General features: G+C 35.2%; 1 protein-coding gene across 6 annotated transcripts in view; it reads right to left on the bottom strand.

The window, feature by feature from the left end:
• Nucleotides 1-12218, bottom strand: part of FXR1 (FMR1 autosomal homolog 1) — a 60475-nt gene that overhangs the window by 35257 nt on the left and 13000 nt on the right. For all 6 annotated transcript variants that reach the window (XM_045788716.2, XM_045788718.2, XM_045788720.2 and 3 more), the window contains exons 2-3: nucleotides 5706-5758; nucleotides 3907-4000 (exon numbers count right to left, since the gene is read on the bottom strand). In XM_045788716.2, coding sequence (XP_045644672.1) covers nucleotides 3907-4000; nucleotides 5706-5758 — 147 coding nt within the window. The remainder of the gene's footprint in view (nucleotides 1-3906; nucleotides 4001-5705; nucleotides 5759-12218) is intronic.

The following is a 12218-nucleotide window of genomic DNA, read 5'->3' as shown; positions in this document are numbered from 1 at the left end:
GGAAAAGCCATTAAATACACTTTTTAATTGCCTAGGAGAAAGCACAACAGATAAAAAATTATCCATAAAATACAAAGATTTCCTCCATCAAAATCTACATAGACCAAAAAAACTCAGAAAATTCACAGAACAAAGGGCTAACAGCCAATAAACTAATTTAAAAGATACTCCATATCACTAGTGATCAAGGAAATAAACACTCCGAAGACATCAGCTTCCTTTTGTCAGGTTTATAAAACTTTACAGCTTAATAACCCAGCCAATCTATGAGAAAACAAACGCCTTCATGTGTTAGAAGTATGAAGTAGTAAATCAAAATGCATTTTTGGAGGACAAAATTGGTACATTTAGGTACCATCAAAATTTTAAATATACATGCCTCCAATTTAAGCAAGTGAAACACTTAGATTCCATACTACCAGAATATGGTTTACATAAGAACATTAACTCTGGGTTTTATTTTTTGGCAATAGCAAAAAATATCTGCCAATAATTTTAATTTCTAATTATGATACATCTGTACTAAAAAATATTATGGGGTAGTTAGAAAGAATCAGGTAAATATGTGCAGCATGAAAATGTCTATTATATCCCAACAGACTGAATACAGAAATCACAAATATGTAACCTATTCCCAATTTATGTAACTTAAAAAAAATATTCTTTAAAGATCCAAAAAAACCCCACAACTCTGGTGAAATGAGATTTAAGCTAGAGTGTACAGACAAGCGTACCTACACTAAGAGGGAAAGTTCACTTTTTATTTTATATAATTCTGTATCATTTCATCTTTTACAATGAACTTTATTTGAATTTAAAGGGGGAGGAGATTAAAAAGAGAACTACCCTAAAACCCAGTAATCACACCACTGGGTATTTACCCAAAGAATACAAAAACACTAATTCGAAGGGATATATGCACCCCTAGTTTACTGCAGGATTATTTACAGTAGCCAAACTATGGAAGCAGCCCAAGTGTGCATTAATAAATGAATACACACACACACACACACACACACACACACAAAGGATTATTATTCAGCCATAAAAAAGAATGAAATCTTGCCATTTGCAATGACATGGATGGAGCTAGAGAGAACAATGTTAAGCAAAATAAGCTGGTCCGAGAAAGGCAAATGCCATGACTTCACTCATGTGGAATTTAAGAAATAAAACAAAGGGGAAAAAAGAGAGACAAACCAAAGTACAAACTTAACTACAGAGAACAGATGGTTACCAGACGGGAAGTGGGGGTTGACTGGGGGGGGGGGGCAATGGGTGAAATAAAATAGGTGATGGGGATTTTTGAGTACACTTATCTTGATAATGCACTGAGGAATATGTATGAACCTATTCAATCACTATATTGTATACTTGAAACTAATCAAACACTGTGTTAACTACAGTAGAATTAACATTTTAAAAAATTTTAAAATTTTAAAAAACGGTAAGGAGTTTTCAAAAATTTATTTGGTTCAAAATTTAACAACCATAATTCCTAAACATTCCAGGTCATACAGATTCCTAACGGTGGCCAAAAGAAGAAAAAAGGACCCAAAAAAAGCCAGTAAATCCGTGGGTAGCAAGTTCAATTTGAAACTTAAATGTGAATTTCCAATCTTCCAAAAGTGGGGAAAAATGACACCTTAATATCAGATAATGATTCTCACAATTTAAGCAGTAAATTTCACCAAGACTGAACCATAAAACACAATGTGAAAGATAACACTCTGCAATCATCAATTTTCAAATCATTCCATCTCTTACACCAGTATTTTGTACACAGCTAGGGGAGAGGGCAAAAAGATGGTCCAGGAACTTCTTAGTCTGAGACAGGGGAAAGCACAATGTAACAACACCATGAGCACACCAAGTTTGTCCTTTAATCTGAGACTTTACACTATCATCTGGACAATTTAAAAAGTATGAAAAACACTAGTCTCAAAATTGACCACCACACATTTCTAATTCTACATTTCCAAAACGAAGTCATTCTTTGCTTGACCTGACCCATCATGAGAATTCCAGAAGAAAAAACTTCTAAAACAGAAATAAATTTTGAAAAATGAAAACAAATCAAGCTCTTTTACCCATCCGTACTACAAAAAAGATGCTGATTAGAAAAGGATTTAACATTGAGAAAAACATTTTCACTGGAGTCTAAAGTCCCAAGTGAACAAGTACAGTACTAATCAGCGGCATCACAGATACAGTTCATAGTACCCACCAGTACTCTATTTCACACTCCTTAATTTACAGCAAACACTTTGCCACTTTGTTTCCCTGTGTCTTCCCATACCATCTATGACATTTCCCTGAAGGACACAAATACACACCACACCTAGACTAGTTACAGATATCCTTAGAAAAAAGTTCTTATTTCCCACTTTTGGTGGAAGTGAACTATAAAAGAAAAAAGTGAGTAAAGTGAAGGCTATACCATTAGGGAATGGTCTCATGGTGCTCTGACACAATTAAGTTATAACATGCTTTGATTTAGCAAAACCAAAAGGGTGCCCAGTGAACTTAGAGCAAGTAATTAAAATCTAGGCCAAATTTCAGAATGGAAAGGAGTTTAGGCTGCCAGAAATTAAAAGAGCCACCATTCTTTGGTTTCCTAGCATATAACATCTACAATTAATGGGAACGCAAAATTTATCATTAAAAATTACAAAAAAATAGGGGCGCCTGGGTAGCGCAGTCGTTAAAGCGTCTGCCTTCGGCTCAGGGCGTGATCCTGGCGATCCGGGATCGAGTCCCACATCAGGCTCTTCCGCTATGAGCCTGCTTCTTCCTCTCCCACTCCCCCTGCTGTGTTCCCTCTCTCGCTGGCTGTCTCTCTGTCACATAAATAAATAAAATCTTTAAAAAAAAATAAAAAATAAAAAAAATAAAAATTACAAAAAAATAAAGGAGGCAGATAACTGAGTTCATGTGCCAAGTACTCAGAACACCAACTGGCACAGAGTATGTACTGGTAAGTGCTTATAAAAACATTTAAACAGATATTTCATCTGTATAGGTTCTCCTATACCTCCAGTTCCCCAACCTCACCCTACATAAACTAGAAAAATATATTTAGCATATTAGAGCACCTTGATGGAATTACATCAATTTCCTGAAAATCACAAATCGAATTTTCTATCTCCAACAGACTCACAACACCTCTATTTGACAATTATTTCCATGTTCCATTTCACATAACATCAGGTATATTTAACACCACTAACATATTGAAAATAGACATCCAAACTCTACTAAGTGTGAAAAAAAGCACCATATGATCCCACTTTTATTTTTAAAAATAGGGGAGGGAGAGCCTGGAAATGACAAAAACGGTGAATAGTGGTTTTTTTTTCCTCTTGCGTAATTCCTTGTCATTTTTTTCCCTGTACTTTTAAAATTTTCTGGACATTTCTAAACTATTCAATAACGCTGTAAGCTAATTACAATATTTCACATTTTTATGTATCAACTATATTAATGATCACCATAATAAAGGACAACTATTAATATATTACAAAAATACTAAGAAAAAAAATACAAGAAAAATTTTAAAGTAATTGGCAAAAGAGAAAACAGCAACCAACACCACACAACTCTCTGTGCCAGATTCTATACAAACCAATTCAAATATACTACCATTCTTAACTTCAAAATTATCTTCCTTTTCATGGTAAAGAAACTTGACACAAGGCCACAAAGCTAAAAATGGTGAAGCTAAGACATGAATCCCAGTTCTGATTCCAAAACTCAAGCCCTGCTATATATATTATACCGCCAATTAACAAAAAGACTAGAGAAAAGGAATTAGATTTATTCTCTATCAGCTAAACAGATTTTCCTAAAAGAATATTTATTTAAAACAAAAAAAGTCATACAAAAAAATAAACTTAAAATACATACCTCTACTTCATCACCTTCACTAATTTCTTTTTTTATGTCAGGTGGTGGTGGTAATCTAACTTCATTAAATGGAACCTGGCGTTCTGGCTGCCAGCTGAAAGATCAGAAAATAAATTAACAATTTTGAAATAAATTATTCTAAAAGCCCCTAATATGGAAGCTATACAGTCTATGCTTAGTGGTGTATACTTTTGGAGTTAATCATTTAGCTTCCCCTAATGAAAAGCAAGTTTCATTCATATTATATTTTTTCAAGTAATTAGTCTGTTGAGGTAAAACAGATTTCACATGACTCTTAATAGTTTATAAATTAGCATAATTAATACTAATTATGTATGTATTGCCATCGAAATTACTCATCCTAAGGGAACAGTACATACATTTTTCTAAAAATGAAATAGGCTAAGTTCATAGTAATAATTTAGACCTGAAATAATGTCCTATTTACACACTGTCAATAAACAGTAGTGCAACCAACTTATTTCAAACAATTTTACAACTATATGACCTATCAAAGAAATAATCTGAGCTTATAAACTAACTGCATAATTTTTTGTGTTCATGCTCACAGAAAGGCAGAAAATTACTCAGTTATTTTGCATAGCTGGATTATAAGATTTAATTTTCTTACACAGGATTTACATTTTCTGCAATGAATACAACACACATTAATATTAAAACTTGGGAAAAGCTGACTTTTATCTTTACAGCAAATATGACCAAATTAAAACAAACTTAGCTTTTACTTAAATAACATTTTTTGTGTCATACTGTATAAACTGGGTTGATAAAGTTAAGAATTCTTCTCTATTCTAAGTTCCAATAGGTCATTCATATGCCTGGGAGGTACACTAACAAATCAAATAGCAAATAAATTCCTACAGCTTCTAACTGCAGATGCTGGGCAAAACATCAGGAGACAAGTAAGATTTCTGAGTGCTTTCTTTTCACCATTACTGTCTAAATGGCAGCTGCTCAGACAGGAATCATCCCAACACATGCTTCTACATGAAACAGCTGCTGGGCAGATCTCTTCAGGCCGTTCCAGAAGCAGCTTAAAAGTGAAAGTTGAAAACTTCTTTTCCGACTTTCAATTATACAGTGCTCCTTTATAACTCTTCCGAACTAAGCCCAACATACTTTCTTTCACGTTTTTTTTTTAAAGATTTTATTTGAGAGAGAGAGAGAGAGAGCAGGGGGAGGGGCAGAGGGAGGAGGAGGATCCCTGCTGAGTGGGGATCCCAACTCGGGCTAAAACCCAGGACCCCAGGATCATGACCCCAGCCAAAGGCAGCCATTTAACGGAATGAGCCACCCAGGTGCACCTGTCTTTCACATTTTATAAACAAGATGTACACCCTACAACAACTATAAAACTGATATTATTCCTTATTAATATCAAGTTTAAATTAAAGGCGGCCCAATACACACCAGTAGCCATTTGGAAGGCCTTCTACAACACCGTTTCAGGATTCTGGGATTTTAATAATTAGGCATAGTATAATCCCATTTGCAAAAAAAAAAAAAACTAATTCATGTTCACATACGTTTTGGCAAAAAAAAAAAAGGTCACGAAAAAATATACTTGTTAAGTATATTGTGGGCAGAAAAAGAGGTGAACAAAGTTATCAAAACTAGAACTACTTGAACTCATAAGATGCTCAAACAACCAAAGACCCCCCCCCACCCAAAAGCAAAATCATTTTCCACTGGCAATAGGAACACCCAGAAAAAAAACACGAATTTAACACAACCAATCTTTAATATCAACCGATATCTATTGATAAAAAATGACTTACTTGTTCTCAAAAACAACTGTGAGGGAGTCTTCATGAACATCTTTGATAAATCCCTGCAAAAAACAAAAATATTATCAAAACCATGTCAATATCCAATTAAACATTACATTAGGGGCACCTCGCTGGCTTGGTCAGTAGAGCCTGCAACTTTTGATCCCAGGGTTGTGAGTTCAAGCCCCACTTTGGGCGGAGAGAACACTTAAAAAAAATTACATTAACTGCAAAAGCCTGTATTACATATACAAATATGGAACACCTAAAAGAACACAAAGCTTGGAATTAGGCAGATGTGGGTTTGATTTCCATCTCCACCATTTATGAGCTATACAACCTCAGAAGTTACTTAGCCTCTTTGAATCTCTTTCTACATAGTGTCATCTACCCCGGAATTAGGAAAAAAATGAATGTACATCCCTAAAACATCAGAGGTATTAGCCGATACTCAAACTGAGCAAGGCCGTCTTTACTACTATGACTAGGAATTCAGGCTCTTAGAATCAGGCTGCCAGGGTTCATATCCCAACCTCTAGCATTTACACATTCTTGGGCATAATTTTAACCTAATGGTTCAGTACAGCATCCTCATGGAATTATGAAAATTGAGAGATTTAAGGTTCATCATAGTACTTGGTGAAACTACAAATATCATAAATATTATACTCCACCATTAGTAAAAAGCATAACTACATTTTGAATACTAATCTTCCATTAATTTAATTTTTCCTACCAACTTCTCTTCTTCCTTCACTTAAAAACAAAAAAATTAAACTACAGTAAGTACACTGCCTCAAAACCATTTTGGAATGAATATAAAGATTCACAATAGGGGAGCCTGGGTGGCGCAGTCGTTAAGCGTCTGCCTTGGGCTCAGGGTGCGATCCCAGCATTCTGGGACTGGGATCGAGCCCCACATCAGGCTTCTCCTCTGGGAGCCTGCTTCTTCCTTTCCCACTCCCCCTGCTTGTGTTCCCTTTCTCACTGGCTGTCTCTCGCTATCAAATAAATAAATATAATCTTTAAAAAAAAATTCACAATAAACATCGATGGTCATTTTCTTGTCTTAAAATTAATTTTGAAACTAGTATTTTTAATCTATCTTCATTTGACTGATACAGCTGAAACGGTAGGAGCTGACATTCAAGAAAGACCAAAGGACATGGGTGTAGGGTGTTCAAATACTTGCTCTGCCACTGCGTAACTTGGGAGTGCAGTCCACTTGGCATTTGTATGATTACAAATGACATTAAGTGACACTTTATATTACTGTCAGGAAGAACTGCAAAATTCTCAATCTTAACAAATGCTTACACACACTCTGAGCATACTCAGTAAATAACTTTCCAAAACATCTTTATCACACTAGACTCCATAATATCCCCTTAAAAACTAGCTAAATAAACAACACACTTGCAGTACTTGGTTAAAACAAGGCAGGGATGAACATTTCCGGTTTACCTCATCTTCCTCCCCAAAAGTCCATTTAGTAATACTGAAGGAGCTTTAAGGCATAAATCAACAATAAAAACAATAAAGAGAAAAGAAAAACTTTGCAACAAAATTTTGGAAATTTACGAAACAGAAGTATCAGTAATTTTAAAAACAATTACTAATATTGAAATACTTACTATATGTCAGACAGTATTCTAAGCAAACAGCAAACCAAAAACTGAAACAAACTGGCAGTGGAAAAACTGAAAAGTAAGCAAATCACTACTATCACCCCAGAAAAATCCGAAGACAGAAACTCTTGGAAAGGAGAGGATAACAGATGTGGCTAAATATAAAATCATTTTCCTTAATAATACAGATTCACCAATCACAAAGCGTAGTTAACTGATAATTCTAAAGTCACTGCACTCCTCTCACATTTGCTACTCATCTGCATGACTTTGTATTTGGCCCTGATCTCACATCAGCTTCAAGTGTCTATTATCTGATTTGTGTGCTATGGGACATTTCAATACAAACGTCCTCATCTGAGGCTACACTCAGGATACGTTCCTTTCACGAGTGTTATAGCAGCTCCGGCCATGCAATTCCAGAGACATTAGTTATTCCTTTCTTTCCGAAAGCTAAAAATTAAGAGCTGGCATTCCAGTTCTGATTATCTGACCATGGTATAATAATGACAACCTGTCCAGTTTCTCTATTTCTAGTAGGTTCAGCCACACATCACTTTCTGCAAGCATTCTGGTCAGTACTTTCAGAGTTATGTTACCAACAAATCTATCTCTATTAATATGCTTAGCATTTATAAGGAATATTTCAGAAACAGAGTTTCCAAGTTCATGAATATGAAGTAAAACATACCTTATTACCATTAGAGGTTAGTCCTTTTCGACTTTCACTGAAGTTTTCTAGTCCTTCACAAACAACTTTCAGAGTCTATCTAGAATGTTTCGCTAAGAAATCTTTGCCATTTCTGTATACTTCACAAAATGAGTTCCTTCAGGACAGAGTTGCAAGCTACTGGGAAATTCTATCCTTCATTATAATAAAAATCTATTTTCTACCTAAAAATCAACGTTTATTCAATGCTTTCCAACTCATCCCCACTCTACTTCCACCATCACCATCAGCTTTGTTTGGGAGCACATCATCTACAAACTTTAAGAAAAAACACAACTCCAGACACCTACTTGAATTACTAACATCCTTCAAGCATAGGTTAAATAAAGAATGAACTGTTAATTAGCAAACGTTCTAATCCCCAAACCCCAGATTCTAGGAATAAGGTGCTTCTAATGGCCAGATCTCTAAGAAATTGTGTCCTTTGGATGCAAGACTCAGACATCACTTCTCACGGTATTTCTGTATGCTTGGAAGCCACCACAATGATGCTGCTAGGTCCCTATACACTCAAGCCCCAAAATGGCAGGGTTAGGTCATTACCAAAATCTGAGTCAGGGGAGAGTAAGTAACAATGGTCATGTCTGTCTGCACAAGAAATAGCAGGGCCTTATGACTTTATGTCTCCACAACTTCTGTACCTCCTTGTGTTCTAATCCAACCTTTGGGGATTTTGTCTCTCTTCCTATTCAGCATTCATCTGGCCCAGGACCTGTATTTCTCAGAACAAAACCTGTTACATTTTTTTCCTCTTCCCACATATATTCAAACATGAAAATTCCAAAACATCATTATAAAATGGTCCCTTTATATGCGAAATTCTTAACTATAAAGTATCATCATCAATAAGCAACAAGGCAGTATAACCATCAAAAATGTGATCAAAATATCTTTAGAATGTTGTCCCCAAGAAAGCAACAAATAGAACATTACACAGTAAAAACCCAGGAATGCCACAAACTATGTGTAAAATGGAGATAAGGGAGGGGATGAAGAGAACAGCAAAAATCCCTGAGCTGTAGAAGTACTATTTGAAGAACTGAAATTTTCAAAAGCAATACAGCCTAAAATTTTTTAAATTCAATAATGGAATAAGGTGACAAATTAATAATCAGCTTGCTCTCTAGATAAAACAATAAGCAGCTGAAAATAAAACAGACAAAAAATAATCTAATGGCAGCAGCAATGAAAAATTAAAATCTTAGGAATGCCTTCAACAAGTACAACAACAAATATGTACAGGACCTATGTGCGGAAATCTGAAACTGGACTAATGAATATAGAATATTCAAGAAAATTAAATCATATCACATCCCTAAATCATCTTGATATTGTAAAAATTTAACATGCCCCTAAATAGGACCCCACTAAAATAACTAGGAGTGTATGATTCTGTTTGGGGAAAAGAGGTTCATCTTAAATAAAATTACACCAAAGTCTATTTTTAAAATAAGTTAAAACACTCAAAAACGAAACCTTTAAGTGGGAGTATAGAATAATGAAAACACTATCCCTACCAAATATTAAAGCTTATTTTAAAGCTACGACAATCAAGACACACACACACATTTTAAGAGAACAAAACAGATTCCAAAAATAGGTCTAAGTCATTTAGGAAATTACAAATAGGGGGAAGAATGGTTTTTAAACAGTATTGGGACATCTGAATAATTATTGAAATAAAATGAAAATAGGCATTTTCACCAAAAATATAATCAATGGATGAAAGATTCAAAGTTTTTTAGATCAATAAAGATTCCAAGAGAAACCGTAAGTTACTTAAAACTTCAGACTAAAGCAGACCTTTCTAACCAAAAACACAAAACACAAAAGCTACAGGGCGCCTGGGTGGCTCAGTCAGTTATGCATCTCACTCTTGATTTCCACGCAGGTCAGGATCTCAGGGTTGTGAGATCGAGCCCCATATCAGGCTCCACGCACTCAGCAGGGAGTCTGCTGGAGGATCTCTCTCTCCCTCTGCCCCCCCCAAGAGTGTGCACACATGCTCTTTAAAATAAATAAATCTTAAAAAAAAAAAAAAAGCCACAAAATGTTTGACAAGTTTATACTACTTAAAAGCTAAAAGTTAATAATCATAACATAAAGAAAGGAAAGGGAGATGAAACAGCAGAGTTAAATCCCCATTGTCTCAGGTGAGCTAACAGGTGAACAAGCTAATAAGCGAAAGTAACAATGAGTATGAACTATGTAAATGCATAGTTACAGAAAAAATAAGTTGTAGTTTCAATTATATAAATCATTTTTAAAATCTTATGTTTACTGCTATTTGTTCTGAACTTTGCTTTTCTCCTCCCACTTTTTTGCATATCCTTCCATTATCAGAATATAAAAAGCAACCTCATTTTTTTTAACATTCACATTTAAGGTTAGCAATTTTGAGGTGGGAGCTTAAATTGCTTGCAGAAAGAACAAAGTGCAAAGAATTACCTACCTAACTTAAAGATAAATTTTTGATGACAGAGAATACTACAGCTGAAAAACAGATTTTCAGCTTGATGAGGGCAGTCATGGGGGGGGGGGGAATCCTACTGGTTAAGCAGAAAGAAACATGGTATGAATTATTTCAGGAATTGGAAGACCAACATTATAAATATAGTCAAAAATCAATACAAAAAGCAGGGTCTCTGTCTGTGGGAAAGTTACCTAATTCTGAAGATAAAATTTCTATTGGGGCACATGGTTGGTTCAGTCAGTAGAGCATGGGACTCACTCTTAGACCTCAGAACTGTGAGTTCAAGCCCCACACTGGGCTTAAAGCTTACCTAAAAAAAAAAAAAAAATTCATTTATAAACCTTACAGATCCCTCATTTTAGTGAAAGGGAAGCTAAAACCACATATAGCTACATAGCCCCAAAATTCACTCCCTAGGAGGCTATAAATGCTAAATTTAAACACTCATCTCTGGAGCTCTTTTCAGTAACTCATCTTCAATCACATGATAAAATGCTTTTCCTGATTTGTATTTTTAAATTCCAAAAGGTTTAGTAGCAATACTAATTTGAAGAAATAAAACACCTTTCCTAAAAAGCCTATTTAAGGCAAAGTTCCGGGGGGGGTGGGGACTCAATATATACTTCACAACTGGAAAGGCAAGCTATCTTGCCCAAAAGAGGCTCGAAATAAAACAAAATTTTAGTGTTTAAAACCAATTTATCAAAAGGCTTGCTTCAACTGTGATTTACAAATCTAAAAAGATGCACAAATCCCTTAAGAGAACATTCCCACCAAATCACTAAGAGCACTTCCTAGTTCAGAAAAATTCCTTTGACTACAAAGTAACTATCCTTTCAAATTCAGCCATTTTTTTAAATTTCTCAAAAACCCATTCATAACCGCCTGTAATTGCAACTCATTACATCACAAAATTTACATTCCTTATCCAAGGGAAAACAAACTCAAAAACCTTAACACTCAGCAAACTACCCAGAAACCAGACAACTTGAATCCTCAATTTGAAGTAAGGTTTTAGAGTGGAAACCCAGATCCAAAAACCTAAGATTTATAACCTAAAGTTGTAACTCTTAAACCTCAAAATTCTTTTTTTTTTTTTTAAGATTTTATTTATTTGACAGAGAGAGGGAGGGAGGGAGATCACGAGCAGGTGGGAAGAGTAGGAGGGGGGAAGCAGATTCCCTGTGGAGCAGGGAGCCCTATGCAGCACTCGATCCCAGGACCCTGGGATCATGACCTGAGCCAAAGGCAGACGCTTAATCGACTGAGCCACCCAAGCGCCCCAACCTCAAAATTCTTGTTAGAAGACTTTAGTGACTGCCAACAGACTGAGCCAAAAACTGCTAGCAAGAAACCATACAATCTTCCTAAATGGAGGGTAAGTTTTTTGAGACTCCAGTCTCAAGTGGTAAAAAGCAAAGGAATATCAAAAATCTCTAGTTCACATTTATTCTCCTAAGCATAAGGTAAAAAGTTCTCACACTCACATCACTGCCTCCTTCAAAATATTCTTATATAATTTAAGATTCACTCTACCTTTAATACTTCTATCAAAGCTTTTCTTTCTAAAGTCTTTCTCAGGACCACTTTGCTGAAATTTTAAAATTTTATTTTTCTATTTGGCCACAACAGTCAAATAACATTTTTAATGCCTTTTCCAATGTGTTAAAACATCACAGTTGAGGACTTAA

The sequence above is a fragment of the Ursus americanus genome, chromosome 4, assembly GCF_024610735.1.
Source record: "Ursus americanus isolate L20-20 chromosome 4, mUrsAme1.1.p, whole genome shotgun sequence".
Classification (NCBI taxonomy): domain Eukaryota; kingdom Metazoa; phylum Chordata; class Mammalia; order Carnivora; family Ursidae; genus Ursus; species Ursus americanus.
This window is presented reverse-complemented; position numbering and strand designations above follow the sequence as displayed.